General features: G+C 50.6%; 1 protein-coding gene across 1 annotated transcript; it reads left to right on the top strand.

Annotated features, from left to right (window-relative positions):
- The first annotated feature begins 2,893 nt into the window (after positions 1-2,893).
- MC5R (melanocortin 5 receptor) lies at positions 2,894-16,955 on the top strand. Its single transcript, XM_010958140.3, has 2 exons — positions 2,894-14,824; positions 15,661-16,955. Exon 2 carries the CDS (start codon positions 15,687-15,689, stop codon positions 16,704-16,706), a length of 1,020 nt encoding a protein of 339 aa, XP_010956442.2. The 5' UTR covers positions 2,894-14,824; positions 15,661-15,686; the 3' UTR covers positions 16,707-16,955.
- The last annotated feature ends 385 nt before the right edge of the window (positions 16,956-17,340 follow it).

Genomic DNA, 17,340 nt, shown 5'->3' with positions numbered 1-17,340 from the left:
CTGCCTGGTGGCTGCAGTTAGCCAACAGAGCTCTGGTCGCGGGGGCGGGGGCGGGGGCGGCGCTGAGCTCTCACTGGTGTCACTGTCCAGGGGAGGTGCCGGGAAGCGTTCTGGTGGTTTGGTGGAGTGTGAAGAGCTGCTTCTGATTTCCTCCCGCTCTTCTCATGTAAAGGTGCTGCTTTACTTCAGGCAAGTCATAAAGAGTGTTTTTAGCTTCCTTCTGCTCCCTCCACCCCGTGGATAATTTGAGGGCGAGAAGGATCCCCAAAGGAGGGAGTGGCTGGTGATCACAAAACCGGGAGGAAACAGGTGGAGTCCCCAGAGCCTTCAGCGCGCTGGGGTCTGAGTGAGCTGTGTGTGCGGAGGGTGCGCGGGGCTTCTCTGCTCTTCCTCGTGTCTCCTGCTGCGCTTGGGTGTCTGGGCGGTGACTGCAGGACTCCCATCACCCGGGTGAAAGCTGGCGGGAACCCCCTCACACATCTGTGGTCTAAATGTTTGCTGATTTCCCATCCAGGACCCATGGAAACTTAGGAAGGGTGGATGGCTTTTCGTCTGGGGGCCAGTGATGTAAGCAGCTCATGGGAGCGACTCAGGGCACCTTCAGACCTGCCATTCCGAGGATGAGTCGACATGAGGGTCAGATCCAGCATTTGGGGGAGGGCGCCGGGGGGTGGGGCCAGGAACATGGCTGATTGTGGTGGAGCTGAGAACACACAAGTGCAGTCCTTTGGGCCTAGAGTCTCCTAAAGGAAGAGCTGCACGTAGCCAGTGTTTGGGGCGGGAAGCCAGCTGCCCGCAGCGGGAGGTGTTCTGTCCTGCAGACCAGGCAGCCTGCAGGTGGTGATGCCGTGCTCCACCCAGCCTGTGCTCCAGCGTGACTCCCCAGGGAAATTTGCCTTCGGGGAGAGGAGGCGTTGATGAGAGACTGACTTAAATTAACCAGTCTGTGTAAATGACTGAAGTGATCAGCACAGGGTTTCCTAATCTACCCCTCCCCAAACTTGGAAACTGAGGAAATGTGGTTGCTGCCTGAATTCGTGTTAATATTGTTTATGGGGCATCAGAGCAGAGGAGCACAGAGTGGGCCAGGCCTGGGGGCGGGGCGTGAATGCGGATCAGCGGTGGGGGCACCGAGGGAGCCTTGTCAGTCAGGCGTCCAGCCCCTTCAGCTCCTCCGGGAGTGGGTGGGTCTGTCTCACCTTCCTGCTGCAGTGCTGCTTTGATACATCTTCAGTGTCCTTCTCATGGGGATTCGGCTTCTTATACAGATCTGCCTGTGGGGGGAACTGCAGGTGTGAACATTGCAGCTTCAGAACATGATTTATATGAACGGGCTTCTTGTCGACCTCGGGTTTTCAGAGTAGAAGCTGGATTCAGGGACCGGGGCCCTGTGATGACAGTTGTAGGTAACCGTCTGTGGCGTCGGCTGACCCCGTGGTCAAGTAGGAAGCAAGGGTATGTGATGTCACCACCTTCCCGTTGATGTGGCATCTGATGCTAACCCCCAGTACGAAGATCTTTCCTTTCCTGCCCCTGACAGCAGTGGTCCTGGTTCTGTGAAGGCAAAGGACTTACTTAGCAGGTGTGCATGGGACGGAGGCTGGGGAACAGCCACCTCTTCTCCCCCGTGTCCTCCTCCACTTCTCTGTTCCCATTTATCCCTGGGGCACGCATGCCACTTCTCCCTGCAGTGCTGAGCATGTGTGGCACACCCAGAGCACTCGCCCGAGCTTGCCTGGGGGGACTCTGGGGTTAGCCCTGGAGCCCTCTGCTCCCGAGTCTCACCCTGGCCATGCGCCCTTGGGGACAGCATACCCGGGATGAAGCCATGTTGACTAAGTTCCTACCTTATGTCAGTTGGTTTTCTAAATGTATTGTATGTAATCCTTACAACAACTGTGTGCGGTCAGCACCATTATCCCTGTTTAATGATGGGGAAACTGAGGCGCAGAGAGGACACAGACTTGCCGAAGGCAGAGCTGAGATTTGAACACCCTCCCCCCAAGTTGGGCCTGCGCCCCAGTTGCATGTTAGGTACCTCCAGGGTGTCAGGAAGGCCCAGGGGACCCCTTGCTCATTCTCTGCCTCAGCTGGGCCCGTTGATGGTTGCAGCTCCTTCCTTTGGGTTTAGAACTTGGGTCGTCCCGCCGAGCAGCCTCCACTCCTGGGTAAGGTGTTGGGGCAGAGAGGCAGGAGGGCACGTGAGTGTTCCAGGGTGGAGGGTAAAACTGAATAATCAACAGGCAGGAAGGCGGAGATTGAGAGCTGAGAGCGGGTCTCACGCTTTGGTGGGCTGCTCCTTTAGCAGCCAGACCTGTAGTGAGTCTGGTTTGTGTGTTAGGGGCTGACGTCTTTGGAAGTGGCCGGGGTTGACGGTGCAAGTGTGAGAGGATGGCCAAGAAGATCATGTCTTCAGTCTGAGCAGGTCATTCCGTTTTAACTGCTTACTGAAGTGTAACTTACAGGCAGGTTGGTGACTTTTCCCAGAGGGAGCACCCACAGCACAGCCTGTCAGCACCTGGAAGCCTCCTGCTCCCTTCCTGTTACTGCCTCCCCAAGGGTAACCGCTGCCTGGACTTCCAAGGGTATAGCTTAGATTTGTCTGTTTTGGGACATTACATGAGTGAAATAAAACAGTATGTATCCTTGTGTCTCTGGCTCATTTGCTCAGCATTACATGGGAGATTTTTGTACCTGGTTTGGTATTCCGTCGTGTGAATAAACCATGTACTGTGTATCCAACAGATGTTTGGTTCCTTCCGATTTGGGAACTGTTACTCACAGCACTGCTTCAAATACTCTAGTCCGTGAACTTGGGTGCCCGGGTGCTCCTTTCTGCCTGAGAGTGGCATTGCAGGGTCACAGTACGAACATCGTGTTCAGCTTTACTGGATTCTGCGCACGAGTTTTCCGAGTCCCTGTTGCCCCGGTTTTCACTGACACTCAGTAGTGCTGGCCTTTTCCATTTTATTCTGTCAGGCGTATAGTGGTATTTCATCGTGGCTTTAGTTTTCACTTCACTGTTTCTTAATGAGATTGAACACTTTTATATGCTTATCAGCCTTTGGTTGTCCTCTTGCAAAATACCTGTTCAGGCTTTGCCCATTTTTCTATTGAGTGGACTATCTTTTTTGTATTGACATGTTGGGGTTTTTTAAAAATGTATCTGTTCTGGACACAAGTCCTTTGTTAAATGTATTGTGAGAATGTATTTGGTGAAGAGAAGCTTTTCATTTTAATACACAGTTTACCAGTGTTTTCCTTCACAGTCGGCATATTTTGTTTAGGAAATCTTTGTTGACTCTAAGATCATAAAGATGTTCTTTGCTTTCTTCTAAAATCTTTTTTGTTTCACCTTTCACTTTTAAATCAAATCTTACTGAATTGATTTTTGTTAATAGTGTGGAGTAGGGTTTAAGGTATAAGTTTTCCCTTATGGGTTTCCAGCTGTCCCAGCACCATTTATTGAGTAAAACCATCCTTCCCTCATGGTACGAGTTTTCTACCTTTGTCGTGTATGAGGTGATCATGTAGGTGTTTGTTTCTGGACTCTGTTCTGTTCTACTCATCAGCGTATTTTTCCTTGCATCAATCCATCTTAATTATATCTTTATAATGGATCTTAAACATCAGTAAAGGGTAGCTTTTTCTTGCTAATTGAGTGAGCTGAGCAAAGTGAAGAGAGGTGCCCGGTGACTGCAGAGGGACAGGCAGGAGCGAGAAGAAATCTGAATACTATTCCAAAGTCAGTGGAAAGCCACAAGTGGATTAGAGGAATGAGGTCATCTGTTTCATGTTTTTAAAAGATAACCCTCATCTGGCGAGGATATGCGCGACTTAACAACTCTGTCAACCAACTTAAACGCAGTGTCATCTATAGAACACTTCACCCAGCAACAAAGTGGACCTTCTTTTCAGGTGTGTGTGAAATACTTTCCAGAACAGACCATAGGACAAATGTCAATAAAAGTATTAAAATCATGCAGAGTATTTTTCCTATCACTGGAATGAGAAATCAGCAGAAGAAAATTTGGGAAATCCACAAATGTTTGGAAATTAACCCAGAAAAAAATTTAATAACTTGTAGGTCAGAGATGAAATCACAAGGAAAATCAAAATGTTTCACACTGAATGAAGATAAAAATGCACCCGGATGTATGGGGTGAGCCAAAGCCTTGCTTGAAACTTTTAGCTGTAAACAGCTATACTGAGAAAGGAGGAAGAGCCAAAGTCAGAACACTAAGACCCCACTTAGATAGTGGGGTTAGGGGGCTAAGCCCACAGCACGAGGGCGGAAGGAAACAAGAGATCAGAGTGAGAAATTGGTGAGACAGAAGACAACCAACCAGAGAGCATCAGTGAAGTGAATCCTCCTCAGGGATCAACAAGTGACACACATAACAAGGCTATGAAAAAAAGAGAAGACAGGTTGCCAAAATGAGGGATGAAAGGAACTCACCATTAAATTTACAGAATTTAAATGGATTATAAGGGGACAATGTAAACAATTTTATGTCAACAAATGAGACAATCTGCATGGATCAATTCCTGCAAAGACAAAAGGACCCAAAATACTGACACTCAAGAAGAAATAGACAATCTGAATAGCAAGGAAGTTGGATTAATACTTTAAAGTCTTCCCATGAAGAGAAACTCAGACCCAGATGGCTTCACTGCTGGTTTCTATCAAATATTTAAAGAAGAAATAATACCAATCCCTCACAGACTCTTACAGGAAATAGAGGAGGAGGGAATGCTTCCCAGCTCAGGCTGTGAGGGCAGTATTTCCCTGATATCAAAGCCAGGAAACTGTAAACCACGGTCTCCTGTGAATATAGATACAGAAGTCCTCAACAAGATACTAGTAAACAGAATCCAGCAGCACGTTAAAAGGATTGTCCACCATGATTAAGTAGGATTTATTCCAGTATTGCAAGGTTGGTTTAACATCTTAAAGTCGATACAACATGCCATGTTAATAGGATAAAGGATAAAACAACGTGAACATTTCAATAAAGTGTTTTACAGAAGTCCAGCATCCCTTCATGGTAAAACTCTTGGCAAACTTGGCATAGAAGGGAAACTTCACCCTGATCAAAAAGGCACCTACAAAACCCTGCAACTAATGTCATACTTGATGAAAGAAAATTGCGAATGAGGCACAAATGTCCACTCACCACTTCTGTTTAATATTGTACTGGAGGTTCTAGCCAGTGTAATCATGCAAGAAAAAGAAAGAAAAGGCATCCAGATTGGAAAAGAATAAGTGAAGCTGTCTTATTTGCAGACAACTATGCATAGAAAATTCTAAAAACTCCAAAAGTTCAGCAGTTACACAATACCATTTTTAAATTGTTGTATTTGCTAGTACATAGAAATACAACAGCTTCTTGTATTAAGAAAAATGCAACTAACAATAATAATACAATGCCTAGGAATAAATTTAACAAAGAAGTATAAGGTTTGTACGCTGACGACTAGAACATGTTGCTGAGGGAAATTAAAGCTCTAAGTGGAGAGGCATTCCGTGTTCATGGATTGGGACACTCAGTAGTGTTAAGATGTCACCTCTTCCCAAACTGACCTATAGATTCAACTCGATCCCTATAGAACTACAGCAAGCCTGTTTTGCAGAGACTGACAACCTCGTCCTAAAATTTATATATTAATGCAAAGGACTCAGCATCGAACAATTTTTTGAAAGAACAAAGTGGGAGGACTTAACACTTCTTGATTTCAAAACTTTCAGTAAATCTGTGGTAGTCAAAACAGGGTGGTGTTAGCCTAAAGATAGACGTACGAGTCAGTGAAATAGAATGTTGACTACAAAGACAAACTCTAATATTTGGGTCCCTTGATTTTCAAGAAGGGTGCCAAGACATATAGGGAGAAGATAGTGTTTTTGACAAATAGCGATGGGACAGTTTAGACCCTTAACCTTACACCACATGCAAAAATTAACTCAAAATGGATTTAGGGCCTAATTTAAGAACTGAAACGATAACACTGTTAGAAGAAAACATAGCGAAAAGCCTTCATGACCTTGTGGTTACTCAGATTTCTTAGAAATCCTATGAAAAACATTCATTTGAAAAAGACTGATAAATTGAACTTGTTCAAAATTTACAACTCTGTGCAGTAAGACACCGTTAAGTAGGCGGACAGCACACAGCACAGGAGAAGATACCTGCACATCATGTTTGTGGTAAGGGTCTTGTATCCACAATATATAAAGAACCCATGAGACTCAAAAACAAGGTGAACGGTCCAGTTTACAAAGGGGCAAAAATATTTGAATAAGTATTTACAAAAGAAGACAAATGGCAAAAAACCACAGGGAAAAAGTGGCCATTGTTAAACATTCAGAAATCCAAATTAAATGCATGACCTGATACCACTTTTCATCCTCTCCAACGGTGTAGCCAACATGAAAAGACGTTACAGTAACTGTTGGGGCAGATGTGATGAAGGGGGTCTCGTACGTTGCTGGTCGGGATGTGACACCATGTGGCCACTTTGGAAAGCAGTTTGGCATTTTCTTAAGATGTTAAACATAAATTCACCCTGTGACCTAGAAATTCTAATCCTAGATGTCCATGCAAGAGAAACAAAGACAGACCTGCACAAAGATTTGTGTGAATGTTCACTGCATTATTTGTAGCAGCTAAAATGTGGAAATCATCTCCATGTCTGTCAACTAGCAAATGGGTAAACAAACACTGGATTCTCACACTGAAATATTTAACAACAAAAAGGAAATGAACTTCTTACAAGGTGGAGGAACCGCAGAAACAGTACGCTAAGTGAGAGAAGGCAGGTTCAAAAGATGATGATTGATTCCATGCACCTGAAGTGGCTGGAGGAGGCAAGTCTGCGGAGCAGAGGTAGGCTGTAGGGACGCCTCCGGTAAAGGACAGCATGGTCAGTGTTTCAGCTTTGTAGGCCATGCCGTCTCCGTTTTATATGTTTTTCAACTTTCTTATAAAACTATTATTATTCAACATTAGTGATTGCATGAATTCACACGCTCCTAGCAGTGGGAGTGCTTGTGCACTCCTTTTTCAGTGCCTGTCATGGTCAACCTTTTCATTTTAAGTCTGTCAGGAGCGTAGTAGAATGTATCGGTTTGGGGAATGTTGACACTTCTTAGTATTGAGTCTTCCCATCCTAAGTGGAAGAATGAATAGTCCTCCACGTATTTAAGTAAGCAGGCTTTGACTTTTCTCGTACAGTTTTCTACACGGAGACCGTGGATATCTTTTGTTGTATTTAGTCTTAGGTATTTGGTATTTGTGGCTGCTGTTGTGAGCAGTGTCTAATAACCTTTCGCTTTCTGTTTGTTGCTGGTGCATAGAAATACACCTGCTGCTTGTGTTTTGACTTAGGATCCAGCAAGCCTGCCAGACACACTCATTCTAAGTATCAGCCTGTAGATTTCCTGGGGTTTCTACAGGCGTAATCTTACTGTCTGGGAATAAAGACAGTTTTTTTTTTTTTTTTTCTAATCTTCATTTCTTTCCTTGCCTCATTATACCGTCTGAGGGGAGCAGTATGGTGCTGCACAGGAGTGGTGATAGCATGTGTAACCCCCCACATGCACCATCATGTAAGATTTTGTAAATACCACTATTTCTCGTTTTCTAAAAGTTTTCATCATGAATGGGTGTTAAATTTCATCAAGTGTACTTCTTGTTCTACTGAGATAACCATATGAGTTTTCTGCTTTAGTTTGTAAATGTAGTGAGTTCCACGTATTAATTTTCACATGTTAAATGAACCTTTCACTCCTGGGATAAACCCAAGGAGGGCAGTGTATTGTCATTTTTAGGTATTACTAGATTCAGTTTGTTAACATTCTGTTTAGGATTTTTCCATCTTTGTTCATACATGAGATTGACTTGTAATTTTCCTTTCTTGTAACCCCTGTCAGGTTTGGTAGCAAGGTTATACATGCTTTATAAAGCTCACAGGGAGGTTTTCTTTCTTTTTCTGTCTGGTAGAAAAGTTCGTGAGAGATTGGCATTATACCGTCCCTGAGATTTATAAGCTCTTGGCATTGTGTCTTCTTTAAACATGTGACAGGTGATAAAATTTGCTGGTGAAGAGTTTGTGTGCGTGTGTGTGTAGGTCCGTGCACATTTACAGTTGTTAATTCTTCTCCGTGAATTGAACCTTTATAATTACAAAGTATATCTCATTATCTCCAGTTACACTTTTTGCCTTCAGGTATCCCAGTTCATACTTGCATGGTGTAACTTACTCCATTCTTCTACTTTCAAACTCCCTGTGCCCTTATATGTAAGGTGTGTCTCTTCTAAGCAGTGTATCATATTTCAAAATCTTGTCTGGCAAGTCCTAGTCTTTAATTGAAGCGTTTGCTATATTTGCATTTAATGTGTTTCCTGTGCTAAGTTTCTGTCCAAATAGCTGCCCCATTGGATCCCTTCTGGTTTGTTTCCGTTGTCTGCGGGATGTTTTTGATCGACTGCTGGACACTGTGTTTGAAGAATCACAGAAGCAATTCAAGGCTCCTGGTCCTATTGTCCTTCAGAGAAAACTTGTTTTTGCGTCTGGTAGTCTGTTTGAGTAGAGGCACTAAGGACTCCAAATCATCGTAATCCAGTTAGGATTTGAGTCGGTTCATGTATGAGTCTAAGAGCTTGCCAGTCTGTTTCTTTCTAGTCTATCCTTGTTCCTAGAATTACATTTCCTAGAATGAAGCCCTTTGGGGTTGCAGACCAACCGCGGAAGGGGCTTGAGTTCCAGTTCCCTCCGAGCGCGGAGTCTTTGAACATCCTGCTTGGGTTTTCAGCCTCTTAGTGGCCTCTTTCCGAATCACCGGGTGCTCTGGGGTAAAACCTGTCCCAGAGCGGGTTCGCTTCTGTGGGTTTCTTTCTTCTCTCAGTTCCTAGACCCGTAATTCTGACGTGCCTTCAGAGATGTAAAAAGTATACTGTATTGGGACTTTCCGGTTCTTGGTGGGGGCGTTGTTCTGGATTTCCTGGTCTGGCAGAACACAGGTAGAACCCCCACACGTTTGATGTGAGATAACAAATCCTGTATTGTTTACTGTGTATTTTGGGGGCGTGTTGTTTACTTGCTACCAAACATCCTAATAAACACAAGTGCCCTGTGAAGAAAGTATTCTCAATCTGGTAAGCTTGGGAAATGCTCTACATTTTCCATTCAGGGGTTCACAGAAGATACTACATATTAAAAATAAGTGAGATTCTACATTACAGAGAGGTTTGTTTACCCTCTGCGTGAGACAGGGAAGGACAGGAGTGGGGAATATTTACATCAGTTGCTCGGATGGAGCCCAGTTAACTAGCAAGGGCTGTGCATTTTGAAGCTGTTTCCTGGGAGTGATGTCAGTGTTTCAATGATGTAGACACAAGAAGATAGCACAGAGTTTCAGAAAGGAGATTCTTACCTTCTTGAATGATTTTTTTAAAGGGTCAAGGGGCCACAGAGGAACAGGAAATTTATTTCCCCACACAGGAAAGTGGGGTTCCTGTCAGCACAGCAGACAGTCGCCAGAGCTGAGGGGCCTCCCCTCTCCACAGTCCGGGGACACACATGCTGCAGGCCGAGCTGCAGGTGGGGCTGGAGTGCTCGGGGCTCCGAATCAGGGTAGATGAGCAGCGGGAAAGTGGATCCAAGTCACTCGAGCTCACGACCTGAGTTTCCCGGGGATTCATTAAGGAGCCCTGGAGCCGACGGGAACAGTGAGGGGTGTCGGTGTTCTCTGCTAGCAGTGACAGTGCTGCGTCCGTCAGGGTCCGGGTGGCGACAGGTGCCTCACTCTTGGGTAGCAGCGCTCATCTTAAGTTCGGGAGGAAGGACAGCTGTCGGCACTGAGCTGGCAGAGTGCCCCTAGTGTTCTCCAGTTCTCCGGATGGGCTTCAGTGGGTGATGCTGTCCACCTCCACCCCTCAAGCCTCCTTGACAAATAACCCAAACAGACGGCCTCTGCTTGCGCCCCGCCACCCCGGCCGGTCATCTTGGCCACAGTCTGCCTGCTGCCTTTCGCTTCCTTTCCTTCATCACCACGGCTTCGGACAGAGCAGTACTGCACAAGTAAAACGGGTCCAGTCAACGAGGAGGAAGAGCAGGCGTGGGATTTGGCCACCCGAGGTCTGCTGCAGCTCTGCCCACGTCTCAGCCACACGGTCTGGCTTCTGCGCCGCAGAAACTGCCCCACCCCAGCCAGCAGCACCTTCACGGCAGCATCTCGGTGACATCCTGGGGTAGGTCTGCTGAGGCGCCCCTCCTCCAGGACACCCCTCCCCCTTGTCCCTCCCGCTTCCTCCTCACACCAGTGTCCCATGTCCTCTGGGTGCTCCTCCAGCCGACGACCCCACGCGCTCCATCCTTCAGGTGCCCTCAGACCTCCACGCCCGGTGGCCTCCACACGTCCCCCTGTGATGTTCACAGGCACGCATCTTCTGCTGTGGCTCCTCTTCCACAGGGTGGAGCCGTGGCCTTCCTGGTGGCCAGTACAGGACCCCAGGGCACTGTCCCCCTTGCTTCCTGGCGGGGGGGGGTAGTCACCGCTGTGCCCACCTTATGGGGCTGGATGCCCGGGTCTCAGCTGCGGCAGACGCTGGTTGCTGGCACCCCTACGTGTCTCCTCTTTTATGGAGGGCTGCTCTCAGCTGAGCGGGGCCACGACTGTGAAACACCTAGGGGATTGCGTTTCTTCACCCCTGGGTGGCCCGCGGCCAACGCTACAGATGTAGAGGGTACGACCACCCAGCACTCATGTATGGACAGGACAGCTTAACCCCAGGTCTGCCCTGGGAGCAGGTTGAGGCCAGACATCCTGAAGCCACGTCTTCTGCTGCCCCCGCATGCCCCCCCCAACCCTGCACAGGCCCCCACTTCCTCAGTAAGCAGCTGTGTGGTCCCATCGCGGCGCTGCGGCCTCAGGGCCTGTTTCCTGCAGTAGCAGCCCCCCGCCACTGCCCCTGTGACCCCTCTGCCATTGTCTTGTCTTCACCCCTTGCACCTGCTTCCACCTGGCCCCCTGGATCCTGGCTCTGGGGCTCTGGTCACCTGGTGGTCCTCCCTCTCCCCGAGAAATCAGCCCTCAGCCTCAGTGCCCCTGCCCCCGTTGGCCCTGCTCACCTTCAGCCCCTGCTCTGCTCCTGGTCCTGCCTCCCCCAACCTGCCCTTAGATTCAACCCTGCCTCTGCTCTTCTCCAGCGACTCTGCAGTCCAGGGGCACCAGTCTCTCCCTCTGTGGCAGTGGCTAAGTCACAGGATGACACTAGACACTCTGTGAAGCACAGACGTGAAAAGCTCAGGTCCCGGTTTCATCAGCTGAGAAGTCACAGGGCTACTCTGAGCCTCAGTTTCCTCCTCTGGAAGCTCCTGCTAAGGGCTTTGGCTCCCTAGGGTTGTTGGAGGTTTGCTGACACTCTGGACCTGCAGACCACCACCTTGGGCACTGCAGGTGCTCAGTAAATGTTCATTGGAGATTTGGGGCTCATTGAGGGCTCGACTGTAATGTTCATGCAGGTGTGTGGGCATGTGTGTATTTATAAACAGGGGCTTTGGAACAGGAAGCTCTGGGCTTGATGGCTGGTGCCACCGCTTACCAGCCAAGTGATACCAGAAAATTCACTGCGTTTCTCCGATTCTCGGGGTCCACGTCTATGAAGACGGCAACACCGTCAGCACCTCCTGGCTGCTGTGAGGGTCCAGTGAGTTCATACGTGGAAATGTCTTGTGCACCTTGGAGGTAAAATGCCTGTGGCTGTGCTGCTGTCTCTGTCCTACAGGGAGGCTCTTGCCTCTGCAGCTGCACCCACGATGGTGTTCAGGTGGCCTCGGCACAGAGATGGGATGCAAGCAGTTGCTGAAAATCAAATCCACAAGGAGCTATCACCTCACACCTGTTAGGATGATTGTCATCAAAAAGATGAGGGATAAATGCTGCAGAGGGTGTGGAGAAAAGGCACCCCTTGTTCACTGTTGGCAGGAATATAAACTGGTGCAGCCCCTGTGGGGGACAGTATGGAGTTTCCTCAAAATACTAAAAATAGAACTACCGTATGATCCAGCAATCCCACTCCTGAGTGTGCATCCCGAGGAAATGAAGTCAGTGTCTCACAGAGACACCTGCACCCTCACATTCACTGCGGCCCAGACGTGGAGACAGCCTAAGTGTCCATCCACAGGTGACTGGTCAAGAAGTACTCCACACACACGGTAGAGTATTATTCAGCCGTGAAGAAAGGAAACCCTTTTGTAGTAAAGATGGACCTTGAGGGCATTATGCCAAGTGAAAGAAGTCAGAGAAAGAAAAGTACCATGTGACCTTAGTGACATGTGGAAGCTAAAAAAGCCGAATTCACAGGAACAGAGTAGAGTGGTGGTTGCCAGGGGCTGGGGGCGAGGAAGCACTGACGTCGGTCAGAGTACAAGCTTCTAGGTGGAAGAGAGTGAGTTCCAGGGGTGTAATCTACAGCAGGGAGACAACCGCTAAGGACACTGTCCTCTGTACTTGGAAGTTAGGAGAGTAGATCTTAAACGCTATCACCAAGGTGATTCTGTGATGCGATGGACGAGTGAACTAGCCTTACCGTTGGCTTCATTTCCCACCGTGCGTGTGCATCGGAGCATCACGTTGCGCACGTTAAATGTACACGTTGTGTGTCAGTAATATCTCCGTAAAGCTGGGAAAAAAGAATTTACTGGTATTTGAGCCTCAGGCACAGGGTAGTGCTGTCCAGACCCCTGCGAGGAAGGACTTGCCGCCCAGCTGCAGGGGGCGGTCAGCTCGCGCGGTGTGCCTGCCAGGCCTTTCGCCTTCCCAGGGACAGACTGCTTTGGTGACTGACCCAGGCAGGGTGGAGAGGCTCTGAGGAGGGTGGGCTGCGCTGTGGGCCCACCGTCACCCTGCCTCTTCCCCTCCCCCCCCCCAGGCTGTGGTCCCCAGCTGCTCCATGATGGACCTTGCAGAGTGAACTCCTCTGAGTCCGTGTCCCAGAGAGCCGACTGTGGCATACGCTGTCCAACAGATCTCACCCTTGGGGCCTTCGTGGACCTGCCCGCACAAGCCGCCTCTGTGCGTTTGAATCGAGGATCATCTCTGTTGCCGTCATTTACACACCAGAACAGAAGAAAATGGGCGGTTGAACGGCTCTCTGCCCCTCACGAGGGCGGAGCTGGTGGCTCTTGGGATGCCGTGTCCGTGTGTGGAGCGTGGTTATCACGGAGCTGTCAGGAAGCAAGTTTCAGGGGCAGGGACCGTTAGAGAGCTTAGTCTTTGAGTCTGTTGACCTCGGCTGGAGTATTCTTCTGCAAGAAACAGATAATTTCCACCTCACTCAAACTGGTTCAGAATAGAAAATAATTAAAACCTTTCCCCAGTTTACTTAGCAAAGCCAGGGTAGCCTGATACCGGAATCTGATAAAGACAAGAAAACCACTTCAAATCCAGCGGCACTGAAAAAAAAAAAGGAACCAAAAGACCGCCAGGACCCTGAGCAGTGGCATCTTCGTGCCTGGAAAACGCTTGGCTCCCAGTCAGGCTGCCAGGCTTTGCACGCCAGCTGTGCTCCTTCCCCGCGTCAGGGCCTTGGACTTGCTGTGCAGCCTCTCCAGGGGCTGGTCTGCTCCTTGTGCGGCGGGGGTGGTGAGGGGGCCCACCCGCCAGGAAGGTAATGGGTGCAGCGCTCCCCCCAGCCGTCTGCACGTGGGCTGGGGCTGTGCGGTCCAACAGCGCGGCTGTGCCACGTGGTCCGGGCAGCTAATTATTTCTAACAGAAGGCTCCGCTTTCACCGCGTTTTGGGGAACCAGGCTCTTCGGCAGAGCCCGATCTGATCTGGAATGTGAGGAAGAAGTGAGGGCTGCTTGAATCCTCTTATGTCTTCTGTCAGCCTCCTTCGCGTGGACACAGCACCAAACTCACCACGAGAAACTTCTTCACAGAATTCCATCCTGCGGCTGTGTGCACGGCCCTGGGCACCGGTGCACGGGGCCTTCCACGTCAGAAAGGTGGTCGGAGCCCATGGGCGCCCCCGCCTCACCTGACAGAAGGGGAGCCCACGCACATCTGCCCCATCAGTGCTTGAAACGGGAGGTCCAGAAACCACTTCGCAGAGCCAAGAGGGGTGGCTGGGGGAAGTCTCTCTTCTCCTGCTGCTGCAGTACCAGAGGCATGTTTGCAGGGCTGGACCTGATGCGGCGCAGCCCTTGCAGGGGGCGTCCTGGGCCAGCAAGGTGGGGTGTCTGGCTCACAGCTGAAGGCCACCAGGCTCGCTCCGAGGACCGTCGTCAGGGGACCCGAGTCCCAGCATGTCCATCGTGCGTGGAGGAAGAGAGAGGAAGTGAAGTCGAGAGAGCAGCCGCTGGGAGACACATTCGAACTCACTCTGGAGAACAGTTTCCAGTTTTCCACAGACAGAAGGTGCTGGTGCCCCAGAGGCCCTGCTCTCTGGCTCCGACCACTAGGTGGTAGCTCTGGCCCACGGCCGCAGAGGAGGGCGGGCGGGCGGCAGGAGGCGGGTCCGCGCGGCTGCTTTAAAGGCAAGGGAGCTGCGAGGAGGTTGGAGCCGCCTTGCCACAGGTCCTGGTCCCGGGCTGATGGCACTTGGGTCCCGGCAGCCATCGCAGCCTGTGGATGCCGGTGCCCGGGCTGAGCTGGGGTCCGAGTGAGGCTCGCGGGGTCCGGTGCAGAGGAGAGGCCGAGGGAGACGGTAAAGAGCCCCGCTTCTCATTCACTCGGTCGGCTTGAGAGGATGCAGACTGCGGCTGACCCAGCTGGGGGCTCGCACATCAGTGCAGTCGGCCTGTAGTTCCGGGACAGAACAGGTGATTACAGTCTAGTGGGGACGTTGTTGAAATTTCAACTCTTTCCTGATGTGCTCTGAGTTTGGAGGGCAAAGGGATCTTTGAATATAAATCATGGGAGAGAAATTGGGCCACAGAGGAGGGGAGTTCTTGGTGAGTGTAAGTGCCTCGTTTCTTCGTGCTTTCTTGTGCAGAACTTGTCCAACTGCCTGTTAATCAGATTCTGGAATTTCAGATGCAAAAGTCAGGGAAAGTTTTAACTGTGGGAAAAATAGCATTCTGTGTGCTTCAATTTTAGTGTGTGTGAAACCTAAATTTATGAATTAAAGGCATTAAGTCTTGTATGTGATTATGCTCTAGTTAATGGACTATAATCTTAGTTACAACCACGGGGACTGAGTCCTAGGGATTTCGACAGAGTCGGGTTGGGTAGGGAGGCACCTGTCTGTGTCTCTTCAGAGACTGGGGACCTGTGTGTCCTTCAGAACCTTGTGCCCACCTGAGGAAACGTGGAGTAGCCACCTTGGGATGTGAGGCCAGGAGACTAGAAGGGCTTCTGTAGATTGTGAGCTGGGGACATGTTTGACAGTCAGCTTGGGCTGCAAGACAAGAATAAGAAGGGGGCTGGGGGGGGGCACACAGAGATGTCCCAAGACTCTGCTCAGAGGGAGCCTAAGCCAGGGGTCAGAGGAGGCTGGTGGGCACTGCATGCCTGCCCGCCGGCGGGCCGGACTCTATCCCTGGGATTGGGGCAGGCAGGGGTGAGTGGAACTTGGAGTGTTGTGCTCTGGGCACGAGTGGTGGTGCTTCTGTGGACTGTCAGCCTCTCGGGATCATGACTTAAACCTGTTTTACAGTAAATCTGCTGCCAAGAAGAGGAGCCATGAATTCCTCATTCCACCTGCATTTCTTGGACCTCAAGCTGAATGCTACGGAGGGCGACCTCTCGGGGTGGAACATCAGGAACGCGTCCTTGCCCTGCGAGAAAATGAGCATCGCTGTGGAGGTGTTCCTCGGCCTGGGCCTCCTCAGCCTGCTGGAGAACATCCTAGTGGTTGGCGCCGTCGTGAAGAACAAGAACCTTCATGCCCCCATGTACCTGTTTGTGTGCAGCCTGGCCGTGGCCGACATGCTGGTGAGCTTGTCCAACTCCTGGGAGACCATCACCATATACCTAATCACCAACAAGCACCTGGTGCTGGCGGATGCCTCCGTGCGGCACCTGGACAACGTCTTCGACTCCATGATCTGCATCTCGGTGGTGGCCTCCATGTGCAGCCTGCTGGCCATTGCGGTGGACCGCTACGCCACCATCTTCTATGCCCTGCGCTACCACCACGTCATGACGGGGCGGCGCTGCGGGGCCGCCATCGCCGGCATCTGGGCCCTGTGCACGGGCTGCGGCACGCTCTTCATCAGGTACTACGAGTCCACGTACGTCATCGGCTGCCTCGTTGCCATGTTCCTCGCCATGCTGCTGCTCATGGCGTGGCTGTACACACACATGTTCCTCCTGGCCCGGACTCACGTCAAGCGCATGGCCACCCTGCACGGCTGCGGCTCCTGGCGGCAGCGCGCCAGCATGAGGGGCGTGGTCACCCTGGCCATGCTGCTGGGCGTCTTCACTGTGTGCTGGGCGCCCTTCTTCCTGCACCTCACCCTCATGATCTCCTGCCCTCAGAACCGCTACTGCTCCTGCTTCATGTCCCACTTCAACGTGTACCTCGTGCTCATCATATGTAACTCTGCCATCGACCCACTGATCTACGCCTTCCGCAGCCCGGAGATGCGCAAGACCTTCAAGGAGATCCTGTGCTTGCATGGCGTCAGCGCGCCCTGCCGGTCCCTGGGCAGGTTCTCCACGGACAGCCGCCTCTCTGCAGCTCCCTCACTGCCCTCGTGACCAGGTCGGCCAGGGCAGCCCAAACCGGACACCGTCACGCGTCCTTTCTTCCACCTCCAATCTGTGCTTAAGATGCAGATGCCCCGGGCGGTCATCGGGTCAGATGCACACAGGCCACCTCTCCGTTCTGGGGACGTCTGACGGCTTCTCACTGCTCCTGCCCCTGCCCCTACCCCTACCCCCTTCTGGAGTCCACGTGTCCCCGTCTGCGAGGTGTGCACTCAGGGATGTGGAGCAGGTCTCAGCTGATGAGCACGGAGGCACATGAAGGAAAAGCTGTGAACACCCCCAGGAGGAGGCCTGTAACTTTGTGTGGTGCCCTTGGGAGTTACGCACGCTTTTCAGGGCAGAGCGATCAAATTCTTTCCATTTGAAATTTCCTGCTCGTTTGCCGCGGGCCATCCCTACAGCTCTCCTGTCCTGGACGTTTGGTTTCAGTGCTTGTGTCCATGATTGTGCAAGGGTGGAATTTCTTTGATTATGCTTCTGTCAATCACGTTTTTGCACTTACCCAGACATAAAACTTCGTGCCGCAAAACTTGCCTCATGTGGGATGAAAATCTCTGTGACTCTTTCTTACTGTCTTGTTCTGACTCAGTCTGGAGTTTCCAAATGAGTGTTTTGGGGGTGTGTG

The sequence above is a fragment of the Camelus bactrianus genome, chromosome 24 (assembly GCF_048773025.1).
Source record: "Camelus bactrianus isolate YW-2024 breed Bactrian camel chromosome 24, ASM4877302v1, whole genome shotgun sequence".
Classification (NCBI taxonomy): domain Eukaryota; kingdom Metazoa; phylum Chordata; class Mammalia; order Artiodactyla; family Camelidae; genus Camelus; species Camelus bactrianus.
This window is presented reverse-complemented; position numbering and strand designations above follow the sequence as displayed.